At 49.7% G+C, this 17,311-nt stretch overlaps 2 protein-coding genes across 2 annotated transcripts in view; one reads left to right on the plus strand and one right to left on the minus strand.

Moving 5' to 3' along the window:
• Positions 1–397: 397 nt before the first annotated feature.
• On the plus strand, positions 398–16,352 carry LOC133361158 (regulator of G-protein signaling 2-like). The gene is made up of 5 exons (XM_061580031.1): positions 398–645; positions 6,065–6,282; positions 8,476–8,537; positions 10,581–10,747; positions 12,298–16,352. The coding sequence occupies exons 2-5, from the start codon at positions 6,155–6,157 to the stop codon at positions 12,487–12,489; spliced, it is 549 nt and encodes a 182-aa protein (XP_061436015.1). The 5' UTR covers positions 398–645; positions 6,065–6,154; the 3' UTR covers positions 12,490–16,352.
• LOC133361157 (far upstream element-binding protein 1-like) overlaps positions 2,121–17,311 on the minus strand; it is a 64,402-nt gene continuing 49,211 nt past the window's right edge. The window contains exon 21 of the mRNA XM_061580029.1: positions 2,121–2,159. Within this exon, the coding sequence (XP_061436013.1) occupies positions 2,136–2,159 (24 nt within the window). The 3' untranslated portion in view covers positions 2,121–2,135. The remainder of the gene's footprint in view (positions 2,160–17,311) is intronic.

A 17,311-nucleotide genomic window follows, 5' to 3' on the forward strand; every position in this document is an offset into this window, starting at 1 on the left:
AAACGGACACAATAATCCCCTGTGGGCTGGTGTAACCAGGAGGTTCCTAGCAGTATAAGGTCTCAGTGTTCTATAGCTCAGTTTGTGGGCCATACCTGGTTGGTAAAATGACAATAGAAGGCAATCCAGTTGTTCGTTTCGTTTAAAGTTTCATCAGGGCCAGAGCCCAACCCCAACACCGCACCCACTCAAACGAGCTCCTGTCTGCACAAGTGGCGTTTCCCCTCTGAAGAGGTCAAACCAACCCCCACCACCCCCACCACCACCCCCACCGCCCCCACCACCACCCCGACCACCACCGCCACCCCCACCAACCCCACCACCGCCCGACCTCTCCCCCCCCCAGGGGGGTTGGGCCAGGCAGGCGAGGAGGCGGGCAGATTGGCCGCCCCGTGAGTTGTCATTGGCGGCCCCGTGGTCTATAAAGAGAGGGGGGGGCGAGCCGCCTCTCACAGCCGTGGAACACGCCGGGTGTCGTGACGGACGTGCAGGGTGCACGATCTCTCTCCCTGTATCTCTCTCCCCGTCTCTCTCTCCCCGTCTCTCTCTCCCTGTCTCTCTCTCGTGCCCTACAGGGCATCCCTCTGCTCGCCCCCCCCCCCCCCCCCAGCAAGGTGAACAAACTCACGACTCGTGCCGTCACCGGTAAGGGCCACCGCGTTCGCGAATAGCGCGACTCTGTCTGTCTGTGTGGGGGGGGGGGGGTTATTGGATGGTCGGGTGAGATCGCGAATGTACATAGATAATGCGCAAACTCCAAATATACAGCAGCAGGCATCGTCAGGGTCGTGATCGAACCCACGACCTCCTGTATACCAGACGAGGGAGTTAACATCTCATAGCCACCGTGATCCTTAAACTCGCCACCACCAGCCGACACAGCCCACCAGTAAGGGGTTTGTGTCACGCAAACACAAACGTGGCCAATTCCTTACTTAGTTCATCACTAACCGGGTGTGTGTTGGAGAGTAAACCCACATTATTACAATTACAATAATAGTGTAGTGTATAGTGTAGTGTATAGTGTAATATACTAGTTCATCACCAACCGGTTGTGTATTAGAGAGTAAACCCACACTTGTACAATTATAGTGTAGTTTATAGTGTAATATACTAGTTCAGCACTAACCAGTGGTGTGTTGGAGAGTAAACCCACTACAACATATACAATTTACCACAACAACAACCACAACAACAACCCAAACAAACCCTCTGTCGGGGATAATATTGGGCTCGAAAGCTTCCTACTACGACCACTCCGTGTTAATTGCACCATTTGTTTGCCTGTTCACCGCAAAGTACTGTGTGTGGTGAACGCAGACTTGATGTCCTTGCAATAGGCCTATGTCTATTTGGTGTTTAACTCCTGTTGTTACTGCCAGAATGGATGTACAACCGATTCTTATTTTTTCCCATCATTTTGATGCTGCCAATGAAAGGTATCCCACGATATTACTGCTCGACCCGAGCTCTCGGTGTTATGATGCTTGCATTGCCCTTGTGCTGTCCGCCTTTTCGTGTTCCCTGGTCTCACACTGGTGGTGAGACAAGGCTATACAGAAGGTTGCTGTCTCTGGTGTAGGACATTCAGTTTCAAAGACAATGCATGTAACATCATCATTATTATTGTCACCAGAGCCATGCTTGTTTGCATGTTCACCACAGGCAACGTCTGTGGTTCATGCAGACCTGACGTCTTGCAATAGATGTAGTTGGCGTGTCTCTCTTTCTCTCTCTCATTATCATCACGGTGGCTAGGAGATGTTAACTACCTCGCCTGATGTACAGGAGGTCGTGGGTTCGATCCCGACCCTGACGATGCCTGCTGTTGCTGTATATTTGGAGTTTGCGTGTCTCTCTCATCATCATCACGGTGGCTATGAGATGTTAACTACCTCGCCTGGTCTACATGAGGGCGTGGGTTCCATCCCGACCCTGACGATGCCTGCTGTTGCTGTATATTTGGAGTTTGCGGTGTCTCTCTCCCCGTGGTAGTCGCGTCGAGTTGTCTCCGGGTCCTCCAGTTTTCCCCTCCATTTAGAATCAACGCCACGCGTCTTCCAGTGTCTTGGCTGCTGCTCTCCATATCGACGTGATGATGGTGGTGGTGATGATGAGCCAACTTCGTTGAGCTATCACTCGTGATAGCCAGGCCGCTTCTGAAATAGAGCGACAGAGCAGCTCAGTGGAGCCTTAACTGGTAAAAATAATAGTTAGAATTTGGTTCTGTACGTGTCTCTGTGTCTCTATGGTTCTGTACATGTCTATGTGCCTCTATGTGTCTCTATGGTTCTGTACGTGTCTATGTGCCTCTATGGTTCTGTACGTGTCTCTGTGTCTCTATGGGTCTCTATGCGTTTGGAGTATTTGGCTCCTGCTGCAATTGTCTACGTGATGACGATGATGACAAGCCACGTGGTAGAGCTGCTGTCATTCGTGATGGCCAGGTCAGGGCGTCTGAAAACCAGCGACACAGCAGCTCAGTGGAGCCCTTGCCTGGTAACAATAAAAAAATTACCTCGTAGTTTAACACCTGTTGTATTGCCAGCAAATATAAAGCCTATTCTTGTTTTTCTCATCACACTGTATTTATGCTGAACGCACACACGCACGCACGTACACACACACACACTTACACACAGACGCAGACACACACACGTACACACGCACACACACGTACACACATACACACACGTACACACGTACACACATACACACACACAGACACGTACACACACACAGACACGTACACAGACACGTACACACACACACGTACACACACACGCACACACATACGCACACACACACAGACACACATACGCACACACGTGCACACACACGTACACACATACAGACACACACACAGACACACACACATACGCACACACACACAGACACACATACGCACACACGTGCACACACACGTACACACATACACGCACACACATACGCACACACGTGCACACACACGTACACACATACACGCACACCGAGATATACCAGCTCAGCCACTTTGGTCGCATCGATTTAACAAGCTACCGCCCAACATCGGACGACGCGACAAAGACAAAGATACCCCGTGTAGCCTGTAACAGACTGTTGGAGCAAGTGCTGTTAGCGAGTAGCACCTACGAATGCCGGCACGGGACACGAAGGGGTGCGTGGCCAGCCCCATGCCCGGCCGCCTTTGTCTCCCTGTTGGCGATGCTTACACATTGCACCGGGTACTCATTTTAGGCTGAGTCGACCTAGGGGACGCCCAGGACCGCTGCGCCCACCGCACAACTCTGAGCGGTGATTCGACTCATCTAAGTGGGGGTAATGAAACATTATTATTATTACAGGGACTCCTCAAATTAGGAACGAGTTAGATTCCAGAGGTCTGTTCGTAAGTCGAATTGTTGGCGTCCAATGTTACTCCTGTCGATTCCAAACGTGTTGTACGGCATGTACACTTCTTCTTCTTCTTCTTCCTAGCGTTGTTCCCGCTGTGGCGCAGGGTCCGCTTTTCGGCATTGTCTTCTCCATTTGGCTCGGTCCAGGGCATCTTCAGGGGATGCGTTGACCGTCTTCATGTCTTCCTTTATTCGGTCCATCCATCGCTTCTTCGGACGTCCGCGTGGACGGCGGCCCTCTGGCTCAATACGCACGGCAGTCTTGGCCACCGATGACTCTTCACTTCGCATCACATGGCCGTACCACCGAAGCCTTGCCTCAAGCATCTTGTCCGCAATGGGGGCCACACCAAGTCGCTTCCGAACGTCTTCGTTCCTGACACGATCCCATCGAGTGAGCCCGAGGCTCCATCTGAGCATCCTCATCTCCATGGTGTGGAGAGCTTGTTCGTGTACAGTTGTGGCTGGCCAGCACTCGGATCCATAGAGTGCCACCGGTCGGACGATGGTCTTGTATATTTTCCCCTCAGCCTATCCGGCATTTTCCGATCACAGAGGATTCCGGTGACTTGCCTCCATTTCATCCACGCCGCATTGACTCGTGACCTCACATCAGTCGTGATGCTACCATCTGAGCTGATGGTGGAGCCCAGGTACTTAAAGTCCGTCACTTTCTTCAGATCTTCTCCGTCAATACTGATGGTGCCGTCGGTTTGGGGGCCACACTCCATATACTCCGTCTTTTTGATGTTGAACCTCATCCCGTTTTCGTCCAAACGTTCCTTCCACAGGCACGTTTGTCTTTCCACTTCTCCTCTCTCTTCATCTGAGAGAAGGACATCATCCGCGTAGAGAATTGACCATGGAAGGGGCGTGTGCAGGTCGGCAGTGATCGTGTCCATGCACAGGATAAACAGGAGTGGTGACAGGGCCGATCCTTGGTGCACTCCAACGCTGATGGGAAATGGCAGTGATAAGCCCACTGCACACCTGACTGCACTGGTGACGTTCTTGTATAGGAGTTGCACCCAATGCACGTAGGTTTCAGGAACTCCATGGGATCGAAGCGAGTGCCAGATGAGGTCGTGGGGGACCCCGTCAAATGCCTTTTCAAGGTCGAGGAACGACACGTGCACAGCTTTGTTCTTCTCTCTGTGCCTCTCCAGCAGGAGCCTCGCCGCGAATATGGCGTCTGTAGTGCCACATCCTTTGACGAAGCCGCATTGGTTGGGTGATAGGGTGATGATGTTTCTAATCCTCGTGTCCAAAACTCGCTCAAAGATCTTCATCGCATGACACAGGAGCCTGATTGGCCTGTAATTCGAGCATTCTGCCACGTCCCCTTTACCCTTCCAAATTGGAACCATCGTGCTGGTCGACCAGGCTTCTGGGACCTCACTGGTGCTCGTGATGGTGCTGAAGAGCTGGGTAAGGAGGGCAGCACCCTGCCTGCCAAGGATCTTCCAGGCCTCAGCAGGGATATCGTCCGGGCCAGTCGCTTTCCCATTCTTCATTCTCTTGATAGCTTGTTCCACTTCGGTGATGGTGATAGGTGAAACCGGACCGAGGACGTGTTCAGCGCTAATAATAGGTGGGTGGGGAAATTCCTGGTTGCAGATTCCAGAGAAGTAGTCGCTCCAGCGTTGAAGGATGGCGGGCGGGTCTCTGAGAGCGCTGTGATTCTCATCCTTTATGCATTTGACCTGTACGGCATGTACACTAAACACGGGAAATTGCTTTAAAAGTTGAATAATCTCCTGTAGATGTAGATGCCACTGGTTCTTCACGTTCTGCAGATGTAGATGCCACTGGTTCTTCACGTTCTGCAGATGTAGATGCCACTGGTTATTCATGTTCTGCAGATGTAGATGCCACTGGTTCTTCACGTTCTGCAGATGTAGATGCCACTGGTTCTTCACGTTCTGCAGATGTAGATGCCACTGGTTCTTCACGTTCTGCAGATGTAGATGCCACTGGTTATTCATGTTCTGCAGATGTAGATGCCACTGGTTATTCATGTTCTGCAGATGTAGATGCCACTGGTTATTCATGTTCTGCAGATGTAGATGCCACTACTGCCATCTATTGTTTGGCGGTTGAACTTACGACTCTCAGTCCAAACAGGCAACTGGATATACGGACCAGGTTTGTTCATATCTCTGAAAGTTCGTAAGTCGAATGTTCATAAGTTGAGGAGTCCCCTGTATATTTGATTATTGTATATCGTGGTCTGCTATCGGCCCACATCCACATCACGTCGTTACCCTCTCACGGTTTCGCACTCTCAGTCTTCGCTAAAACATTTGCAGCCACTACAGCTCCGTAGTAACTCCCGATTTGCAATGTCATTGACGCATTCTCCCGTGAAATAAATACAAGGGGATCTCTACGTCCCCCCCGTTCTTTCACCAGAGCTACTACTCGTCATTCGAAGCGAATTATGTTTCGCTGCGTTACATTACTGCGTCACAGCACTACGTTACATCACTACGTTATATCACGATGTTACATCACGATGTTACATCAGGATGTTACATCATGACGTCACATCACTACGTTACATCAGGACGTTACATCACTACGTTACATTACTACGTTACAAAATATTGAGTTTTTTTTACCGAATTCGAAACTAAAAATGTCTCTTCTTCTTCTCGTTGTTCTGACAGCGCCGCCAGTAGGGCCCGGCAATTGGCACTTCTCTCGATCTTGGCGAAGGAACGCTCTTCGTGCCACGACGTCAGAGGAGCGCGGGAGCCATGAGGAAGCTGCTGTTCTTGAGGAGGCGTGGGGCCGCCGCCTCCAACGACAACAACAGCAGCCACCACCACCAGCAGCAGCAGCAGCAGCACACGGACACGGCGCTGTCCACCACCAAGCCTCCGCGGTGAGTCCAGTGAAGCCTCTCGTGGAGCCGCCACCGCCAACCGGCCACCAAGCACCTCACGGCAGCGGCCGATAAGAGAGTTCAGTGGGCCGACCGCCTCGTTAAGGACGCTGACGTCAGTCTGGGGGGTTTTTGAGGGCTCGTCCGAAGAGCCACCGTTGAGTTTCACTCGCGTCCCCTTCCCCATCTGTGTTAATGGGTCAGGGGTAGGGGTTGTTCTACCCCCATGTTAGTTTTAACGCTAAGGGTTGTTGTTGTTTTTTTACTTGACCTGGGATTGTGTTGCCAAGCGCTAGCCGGGCCCCCCGTCGTGTGAATGGCGCCGCAGTCCGACTCTCGATCGCCCGCGCTAACGACGCCGATAATCCAAAAACTTTACCATTTTCCACGGATCTCTATGCCAAAAACCACTCGTATACATTCTGAACAAATACCAATGATCGACTGATCAATTATGTGCGTGCTCAGTGATAATAACACTTTCCTGCTCCCGCCCAGCAAAAGAGTCCGCCCACTAAGGGGATGACAGCAGAGCCACAGCCAATCAACATCAATCAAACTCCGCTCCACTGTTGTAAAGATATTGCAACTACTGTACTGTAGAGGCGACTGCATGGATTTCGGATTAACCGGAGCAACATATTTGTTCGGTTTAAGCACCACGTGCCTTGTAGTAAATATTTACAATAATAACAATGTACAACTGTTTGTAGATTATTAATTTGGGCTTCAGGGGAAAATCCACAAATTATGAATTCCCACCTAAATGTCAGGTGCACGGTTAACCCGCAAATCGGATAAACCATGCACGGATAATTGAGAGTCTTACTTTACTCTTTGGTTCTTTCGGTAAAGTCACGTAGGTATTAAAATAAAATAAATAACGACGTTTCGGGCGCAACACAAGCGTCCGTCATCAGGTGGGAAAGCATGGCCTGCTGCTGATGCAGACTGTTTTATTTTTATACCTACATGACTTTACCGAAAGAACCAAAGAGTATGGATTCCTGCAGTCACGAAAGCTTCAAATCAAGTCTTACTTTACTTAGCAGGAGAACGAGGGAGGGGCAGGAGACCGTGGCAGCTGCTACTTGGGAGGTTTGCGTCTGCATGGCGATTTGGCGTTGGGCACGAACAGGATAAGCAAAAGTGCAGTGGCCCTCCCCAACAGCCCAGGGGGTTACTACGCTGACGATCGCGCTCATCACACACACAAAGCGCTTGCCACGAGTGAACCGCGATACCTCGCCGATCTCATCCGGGAGCAATAAACCATCATCACACGAACTCCGGTCGTCATCCTCATAGCGGCCGTTGACAGACCATCGAACAAAGGCGGTGGTCACCGCAGCATCGTCGCACGGCGCTTTCAGATGCGCTGCTTCTGCGGCCGTCTGGAATGCTCTTCCCTTCCAATATTAGGAAGCCACAGGGAGCTATGATGCACTTTTAAATCGAAAACTAAATTCTTCAGAACTGCTTTTTGCGTTTAGTTTGTTGTCCTTCGCCCACACCTCAGATCAGCATGGTTGGCTACGTACGGTGCGAAATAAATTGGCGGTGGTGGCAGCGTTGGCGGCAGCGTTGGTGATTGTGGTGGTGATTGTGGTGGTGTTGTTGTCGTAGAGGTGGGAGATATTTTAGTCGTGGGAAACGCGAGGTTAGGAGAGAGTGACCCCCCCCCCGGGTTGAGAGTAATTGGCTGCTCTAAATTTCCACGTGATAAGCCAACTTCGTCGAGCTATCATTTGTGAGGATCGCTTCTGCAAAAAGAGTTACACAGCCACACAGTAGTGGGGCCCTTCCTGGTAAAACAAAAACCTTTGTTTAATTTTATTTTAGTTTTACAAGGGTAGTTAAGAGGCAGAGTTCTGCTGTGGCAACACACGTGTTGCTGATTTAATATTGGATGAAGCGGGCGGCAGTAACCTGCCTTTCCCAAGCCAACTACCAGAGCGCCAGCAATGAAGCCAGATCAGCAGGGATTTGAGCCTGAGCAGTGTCAGGATGGGTGACAGCCAAACGTAAATGTTCATGTTGCAGGCCGTCGTAAATTGGACTGAGACTACGTCTTCTTTAAAGTTGAAGGAGATGACGCGAATGAACGCCGGTGATGACGCTTCGTCGTGCCCTGTTCCGTTCTTAAAGGCCACGTTGTCTTTGCTCTCTGTCTCTCTCTCTCTCTCTGGACAGGGTGTCCGTCAAAGAAGCCAGAGCGTGGAGCGAGTCCCTGGACCGACTGCTCAGCCATAAATGTGAGTCGAGATCCGAGGCTCTGGAAACGGCTGGGATGCGTGGCGAGATTGCGGGACCACATGCGCTCACGCTCGCTTGTGCATGTATGTGGGGGGGGAGTTGTGGTGCAGCGGTTAGCGCACTGCGCTACGAACCGCTGCGGCCCGAATTCGGTTCCCACTCGCGGCCCCCAACACCGATGACGATTATCTGAACCGGTCCTGGGCCTCCCCTAGGTCGACTCCGCCGCAAATGAGGGCCTGGTGCGGTGTGGAGTATACATTGCCACTTGGGAGACAAAGGCGTCCGGGCGTGGTGCTGGCCACCCACTCCCTCGTGTGTCGTGCTATTCGCGAACAGCACTTGCCCCAACAGTCTGTTAAGGCTATAGGGGCGATCTTTGTCTTAGTTGAGATTTTTTGGCGCCGTACGTAGCCAACAGCCACCACCGATGAGCACAGTTGGCTACGTACGGTGCTCAAAGAAGTGCAGCACGCACGCACAGCTGTGCTCATCGCAGGCGCCTCAACCTGCCGTATCAATGTGCTGACAGGAGATCAAAGCCCGATTTGATTATCTTGGCCTCCTTAGCATTTCTCACACACACACATCACATCGCACCCGCAGACATCTGTAAAAGTTACGGCATTTTGACAAGTGGCTGGATGACGGCGAGCTATAGAGGCTGTGTCGATAACACTTCGATGACCACCCTGGTCAGCACGACTTGGTGACGGTGTGAGGCATAGATGAGTGGAGCACAGAAGTACAGTACAATATACATTTTCCCGCACTGCCGTTTGCTGCCTACAATGTAGCTCGAAACTACAAACTATTTATCTTCTTGGTTCTTTCGGTAAAGTCACGTAGAAGAGAAGTAATAAAATAATAAAAATAAAACATAATAAAATAAAATAATATTATTATATTATTATATTATATTATTTTATTATGTTTCACGTAGAAGGGAAGTAATAAAATAATAAAAATAAAACATAATAAAATAAATTATATTATTATATTATTATATTATTTTATTTTATTATGTTTTATTTTTATTATTTTATTACTTCCCTTCTACGTGACTTTACCGAAAGAACCAAGAAGATGAATCCCTGCAGTCACGAAAGCTTTAAATCGAAATTTACAAACTATTTTTTTATTTTACCAGTTAAGGACACACTGAGATGTGCATTTTAGAGTATATTGCTGCTATACATTTTCACTTGATGGTAGGCCACTTCGTTGGGCTATCATTGTAATAGTCTGGCCAGGGCTTCTGAAAAAGAGATAGACAGCCCAGTGGGCCCTTGCCTGGTCAAATAAAAAAAATAGTTTAGTTTAAGTTTAGTAGAGGTTTTTTCAGAAGCGACCTGGCCACTAACGATAGCTCAACGATGTGGCTTATCGCGTGTAAATTTATAGCAGCCAAATAGCTTGAACGCACGTTGATTCCAACTGTGGAGGGAAAATCCGGAGGACCCGGAGAAAAATCCACGTGACCACGGGGAGAGAGCGACACTCAAACTCCAAAAATGCAGCAGGCGTTCGGATTGGTATCAAACCCACGACATCCTGATTACCACCGTTAAGATGTTCAACTACTGAATAGAGACACCTATTGCAAGGCATCAAGTCTGCACTGCCCACACAGATTACTCGCGGCAAAACATGCAAGCAACCATGCTCTGATTAAAAAAAAAATCACGTACGCATTTGTCTTTGAAACTGACAACAAAGACGAAGCAAGTATCAGAGGATTTGTAGCTCGGGTCGAGTGGTTGTACGGTGTTTGAACATCTAAACACAACTCCTGTTTCATTGGCAGAAAGGGTAAAATCCTACTCTTGTTTTTTTCCATCCAGCAATGATCCAGCCTCAATCCGCTTGGCTTGCGAGATTCTGACGCATTCCCGCGGGAGGACTTTAGGTCGACGGGCGCGTCCGGAATGTCTCAGCTTGGTGGCGAGCGTAACGATTTAAGGAGTTGTCGTCTTTTTTTTTCTTCTCTCTCTCTCTCTCTTCTTCCGGGGGGCCGCGGTTTAATTTTTTTCCTTCCACAGATGGGCGGGTGGCATTCCTCGCTTTCCTGCGCACGGAGTTCAGCGAGGAGAACCTGGAGTTCTGGCTGGCGTGCGAGGAGTTCAAGCGCATGAAGGCCGAGTCCAAGCGCCTGGCGCGGGCACGCAAGATCTACTCGCAGTTCATTGCCAACCATGCTCCCAAGGAGGTGAGCCAAATAAGAGTCGGGACTCCGCGTGCGTGCGCGTGGTGTGTGTGCGGAGTGGTGGTGTAACAGTTAGCACGCTGTGCTACGAACCCCGGCCACCAGAGTTCTATTCCCGCTCACGATTGAAACCAGTGACGATTATCTGAACCGGTCCTGGGCCTCTCCTAGGTCGACTCAGACTCAAATGAGTACCTGGTGCGGTGTGTAGTAAACATCGCCACTGGGGAGACTAAGGCGACCAGGCGTGGTGCTGGCCACCCTTCCCCCTCGTGCGCTGTCCTGGCCTTCATAGGTGTTCGCTAACAGCACTTGCCCCAACAGTGTGTTCAGGCGATACGGGGGATCTTTGTCGTTGGTGTGTGCCTGGCCACGTTTTCCATTTATGGAATGCATTCCCGGGTCCAACTTTCTTACGTAACAAACACAACGCGTTCATCAATGATGACACCTTAAGAAGGAAAAAAAAGTGTATGTATAAATATTGTATACTAGGCAACATTCCAGACAGTGTCCCTTATTCAAAGATGACAACTTGTGTGCGTCAGAACGCGATGGCTTAAAATCTGACTGTCTACTGCTGTGTGTTGTGGTGTGGGGAGCGGTGGTGTAGTGGCGAGCTCACTGCGCTACGAAGCCCCGTGACCCAAGTTCGATTCCCGCTCACGGCCAAAACCAGTGACGATTATCTAAACCGATTCAAGGCCTCCCCTAGGTCGACTCGTCCTCAAATAAGTACCCGGTGCGATGTGAAAAACGTCGCCACTGGGAAGATAAATACGGCCGGGCATGGTCCTGGCCCACCCACCCCCTCGTGTGCCATGCCGGCCTTCATAGGTGCTCGCTAACAGCACTTGCCCCAACAGTCTGTTAAGGCTATACGGGGGATGTTTGTATTTTTTTGTGGGGAGTGGTGGTGTAAGCGGTTTGCGCTGTGCTGCACTACCAGCCCTTTTTTTGTTTTGGTATGGAGATATGAAATGTTTTCACTCGTTTAAACTACTTTTAAACAATTTTTATTTCATCAGGGAAGGCCGACTGAGCTATGTAGCTCTTTTTCAAAAGAGACCTGGCCACAAACGATAGCTCAACAAAGTGGCTTATTGTATGGAAATTTATAGCAGCCAAATACTCTAAATGCATGATTGTAAATGTGGAGAGAAAAACATGGAGAAAAAAATCTATTCGGCCATGCGGAGAGAGACACACGCAAACTCCAAATATACAGCAAACGTCAGGGTCGGGATCGAACCCACGACCTCCTGTATACCAGGCGAGGTAGTTAACATCTCCTAGGCACCGGAATGACGATGATGATAGAGAGAAAAGCAAACTACAAATATACAGCAGCAGGCATCGTTTGGGTCGGGATCGAACCCATCTCATAGCCACCGTGGCACCTTTAAGTATCAACTGGATGTATGTACATTGAACTTGTTTTGCACCACCGTACGTAGCCAAGGACAACCAAACGAGCAAGCGGAAGACAAAAAGCGAGGTTTGTCTCTGCAATATCCCATTTCAATGTCACCATTTATCCCACGCTCCCGCAGGTGAACCTCGACTGCCTGACGAGGGACGCTACGGAGGCCGGGCTCCCGGGAGCGGCTCCGGGGGCGTTCGAGCCGGCGCAGAAGCGGATCTACGGCCTCATGGAGCGCGACTCGTACCCCCGCTTCCTGCTCTCGCCGCTCTATGCCCGGCTGTCGGGCCGGGCCAGCAGCTACGACGATGACGATGCCTGAGCGGGGCGTTGCAGGATTTGGGGAGACACCACCCTGGGAGCGAGCGAGCGAGCATCGTCGTTCTGCCGAACTGTCGTTCTGGGCGGGAATGGCCCCAGCCGCGATGCATCACGGCTCCACCGCTGCGTTCACCCGAGGGAGGGAGCCGCGATTGAACTTTTCAGAGGTTTATTTTTTTATGATTATTTTTAGTTTCTCCCCCGTTCCTCGATCTGGGCGAGCGAACGCACTCTCCGCATGTGTTCGCGGCATGGTGGTGACATTGACGAAACACCACAAAGTCAAAGATCCCCCGTGTAGCCTGCAACAGACTGTCGGGGCAAGTTGTGAGCAGCAGCGCCTATGATGGACAGAATGGCGCACGAGGGGGTGGGTTGGCAAATACCACGCCCGGCCGCCTTCGGCTCCCCCAGTGGCGATGTTTACTACACACCGCACCGGGTACTTACTTGAGGCTGAGTCGACCTCAGGGAGTCCCAGAACCGGTTCAGATAATCGTCACACGGTGTTGGCCGTGCGCAGGAATCGAACTCGGGTCACCGGGGTTCGTGGCGCTGCACCACAACCGCTCTCCACCCACTGATGAAACGTGAACAACACCAACAAACAGCCACCATTCGCCACTAAGTGGCGCGGTGACACTCACCAAGGTGCCTGCGCCAGGCCAGGTGCACTTATGAAGAAACGACCTCCCACAGAAGCAGCAACACGGCCAGAGTCAAGTCCCCCAAGCGTCCTGAAGCTGAAATGCGAACCTCAGGCCCATGCACTACCCATTGGGTAGTCCAGAGCCTGGTGGTGGAAAAAGTCCATCACATTCCTGCGGTGCGTGGGAAAACACCACACCTCTTCACCTCGAATGACAACCGGATTCGTGGCTTCCATAGAGGTTCATCATCATTGGTGGATTCTGGGGGGACGAAGATCTGAACGCATGTACAACATTCCCCCCCCCCCCCCCCATTTGCGAGGAAACGCCCCGGCTCTGCCTCGCCGCTGTGGCTCAGACAATTTCTGTGGAGGTGGCGGCGGGGAGGGGGGGGCATTGAAAAATGTTCAGTTTGGCTTTGGTCTCTTAAAAAAAAAAACTGTGATTTGAGTATCGAAAGGGAGGACAATTCCGCGCGTACCGCCCACAAGAGATGAACAACAAACAGAGGTCGACTGTCACCTTTATTGTCACGGGAGGAACGGGAACCTCCGTAGCTCTCGGCCACTTTGGGAACACGTGCGTGTGTGTACGTGTCTGCGTGTGTATGTGTGTGCGTGTGGGGAGCGGTAGCGCAAGCGGTTAGCGCTGTGCTGCACTACCAGCCCAGGGACCCGAGGTTGGATTCCCGCAAACGGCCACCAATGCCGGTGACGATGAATCTGAACCGGTTCTCGGCCTTCCCCTAGGTCGACTCAGCCTCAAATGAGTACCTGGTGCGGTGTGCAAACATCACCACTGGGGAGACAAAGGCGGCCGGGCGTGGCACTGGTCACCCACGTCCTCGTGTGCTGTGCCAACCTTCATCGGTGCTACTCGCTAACAGCACTTGCCCCAACAGTCTGTTAAGGCTACATGGGGATCTTTGTCTTTGTGCGAGTCAGGACACCGCGGGCGGTGATCCAAATGCTGCTTGTGTTGACACTCGCTCACACACGCACGCACAAAACAGCAGCCCGACTGAAGTCGGAGAGACAGCGGTGAAAGCGGGGGATGTGGCAACGCCACAAAACGAGTTGTCATTGGGAGATTGTCGATAACCAACCAATGATTAAATGAACCCGATAATTGTCGAGGCAAAGAACCACTCCGTTAAGCTTGACATACTTTGTTTGGGCATTGAGTCACAGGCCACTTTGCACAGCAGTACAACTTGTATGTACGAGATCTTTTTTTTATTCCCAGTATCAAAAAAATGGTGATAAAAATAAGAATCGGCGTCATGTCCTTTCTGGCAGTAAAACAGGAAATTGATAGCGGCCAAATTTACTCTAAATGCGTGTGTTTATAAATGTGGAAGGACAAAATCGGAGGACCCAGAGAAAAATCCAAGTGACTTCAGGGAGAGAGACACGCAAACTCCAAATATACAGCAGCAGGAGTCTGGGGTCGGGATCGAACCCACGACCTCCTGTATAGCAGGCGAGGTAGTTGACATCTCACAGCCAACGTTAAGATGTTCAAACACTAAATAGACACACACCTATTGCAAGGCATCATCAAGTTTGCATTAAGCACACAGTCCTTGTGGTGAACATGCAAACAAACATGGTTCTGATCATTATAATGTTTTGTGTTTGAAACTGGTTGGCCTACACCAGAGACTGCAGCTTTCTTTATGGCCTTGTCTTTGCAAGCAGTTGTAACAGGATAAGATGAATCCGTGACAGAATGAATGATACATTATGTTAATGTTTAGGCCCATATGTGGAATAATTGGACATGGCTTTGCCCATATAAGGAATACTTAAACAGGAATCGATAGATTTTTGTTACGATACAAAGCTTGATCCATGCTTGATCCGTGCTCGAGCACCGATGGAGCACAGATAAAGCATGAATGATATCTGGATCTAAAGTGACGATTTGTGGATCGAAAAAGCCCACATTAGGCCACCCTTGACGCTGATTGGCTTCCTTATACATTAACATAATTTATCATTGATTCTGTCGCGGATTCATTGTATTTTGTAACAGTGCCCTCTCAAAACCCCCCTTGCAAATCCCACCCACCACTGAATGGGGAAGTCGCTTCTGTCGTTTGGAACTCCACCCCCTCTCCATAATAGAGGTGCATTGCATTTCAAGATCTGGCTGTCGCCTGCTGATGCTGGTTGTAATTATTGGCGAAACGTTGTACTCGAATTGTAAATGTTGTGGGTTTATCCATAACAGGTTTTTGGGTTGTAACTAATTGTCACGTTTTGTTCACGTGACAAACCTTGCTAATTGGCTGTCGAGTGGTGGTGAGTTTAATGACACATTTATATTTACCCGATTTAACTCAAACACTTCTATTATGGTTCACCCCCTCTCTCGGCAAACTCCACCCCCTCCCCACACACACAGACACACAGACCTGTATGAGTCTAAGTTCTAGACCGTTTTTTCTTCCACTGAAGGTTCGAGACCACTGTTCCCACACAGCACGCTAATCTTGTGCAGCATCATGAGGTTAAACGTTGCATTTAAATGCGGTGTAAATTTTAATTTCCATTGCATCGTTTTCACATACAATCGTCAGTGGCACCATGATCTTGTGTGTGTGTACGTTGAATTTCTTTCGCACCGCCGTATGTAGCCAACCGTGCTAATCGGACTAAACACAAAAAGCAGTTCTAAGAAAATAAATGAGTTTGTCAATTTAGATGATGATTTAAAAGTGCATTGCTCCAGGGGCTTCCTAATATCGGACAGAAGAGCGTTCCAGACGGCCGCAGAAGCACATCTGAAAGCACCACTCGGTTAGCCAGAAGCCACGGTTGTGGTTGTTGACCGCACAGAGCCAGGCCGGGTATTTTTTTTTATGATCCGTTAAACTGGGTAACGTATTTGCTTAGAACACTTGCCGATGTTGGTGGACAGAACAAAATTGAGGCCCTCGTTTCGAATGCCGAACCACCCACGCACGCTGGCTGCATAGCTGAACCCTCGTTAGCAAAACACTGGGAACGCAATGAGCTGCTTTATTTAATTACCCTCACCAGATGTTATTGTGTTTTTTATTATCTCGAGAACATTTTGTCTCTGTTGTTACGTACGTGAAACTCAAGTGTAGATCTGGCTGTGCCAACCTATGCTGCGCTCGTCAAACGGTGACATGTTGCGTTCGTGTTACAGCATTTTGTACATCCTGAATAAATTTGAAAAAAAAACCAGCTGAGAGAATTACCCTCCGTCTTGGTTGACCGTGCACAATGTATGTCCCCTCGACCAAAATGAGTACAGGAACTGCTCTACTTAGGACTTAGGAACGAGTTCGGTTCCAGAGGTCTGTTCGTAAGTCGATTTGTTCGTAAGTATAAACGTTACTCCCGTCTATTCCAAAAGTGTTGTACGGGGAATGGCTTTAAAAGTTGTATAATCTCCTGTAGATGTAGATGTCACTGGCTCTTCACGTTCTGAAAATGTAGATGACACCACCGCCATCTATTGAACTTATGTATCGGTTCAAACAGGCAACTGGACGTACGGACCAGGTTTGTTTATATCTCTGAAAAAGTCGAATGTTCGTAAATAGAGGAGTCCTTGTACGTTGAATATTCTCACCATTATTACTGGGTCAATGAGGAGGCTATCATGGAGGCTCAATGCTTGACCGATAAGTATTAGCCTGCCTGGAGAGGAGAGATGTTTTAAGGTGATTCTTTCCCCAACGATATAAACTGCAAACTATTTGTTTATTTTACCAGGTAAGGCCCCACTCAGCTGCTATCACAAATGATAGCAGGTCAGCGAAGTGGGCTTATCATCATCGTAATCACGTGGAAATGTATATCAGCAGCCAAATGCTCTAAACCCGTGATGTTGGTACGAATTGTGGAGGGAAAAAACCGGAGCAACCCAGAGAAATACCCACACGACCACGGGGAGAACGTGCAAACTCCAAATATACAGCAGGCGTCAAGGGGTGGTATAGAACCCACGGCCTCCTGTATACCAGGTAAGGCAGCGAACATCAAGCTACCGTGATGATGATGAGAGAGACACGCAAACTCCAAATATACAACAGGCGTCAAGGGGTGGTATAGAACCCACGGCCTCCTGTATACCAGGTAAGGCAGCGAACATCAAGCTACCGTGATGATGATGAGAGAGACACGCAAACTCCAA

The sequence above is a fragment of the Lethenteron reissneri genome, chromosome 71, assembly GCF_015708825.2.
Source record: "Lethenteron reissneri isolate LAM-NWPU_2019-01 chromosome 71, ASM1570882v1, whole genome shotgun sequence".
Taxonomy (NCBI): domain Eukaryota; kingdom Metazoa; phylum Chordata; class Hyperoartia; order Petromyzontiformes; family Petromyzontidae; genus Lethenteron; species Lethenteron reissneri.

Excerpts from the sequence above, each read along its gene's own strand:
- LOC133361158 (XM_061580031.1), top strand. The coding sequence starts at position 6,155 with ATGAGGAAGCTGCTGTTCTTGAGGAGGCGTGGGGCCGCCGCCTCCAAC. Across the intron at positions 6,283-8,475 it reads TCCACCACCAAGCCTCCGCG|GGTGTCCGTCAAAGAAGCCA; the intron begins GTGAGTCCAGTG and ends CTCTCTGGACAG. Across the intron at positions 8,538-10,580 it reads CCGACTGCTCAGCCATAAAT|ATGGGCGGGTGGCATTCCTC; the intron begins GTGAGTCGAGAT and ends TTCCTTCCACAG.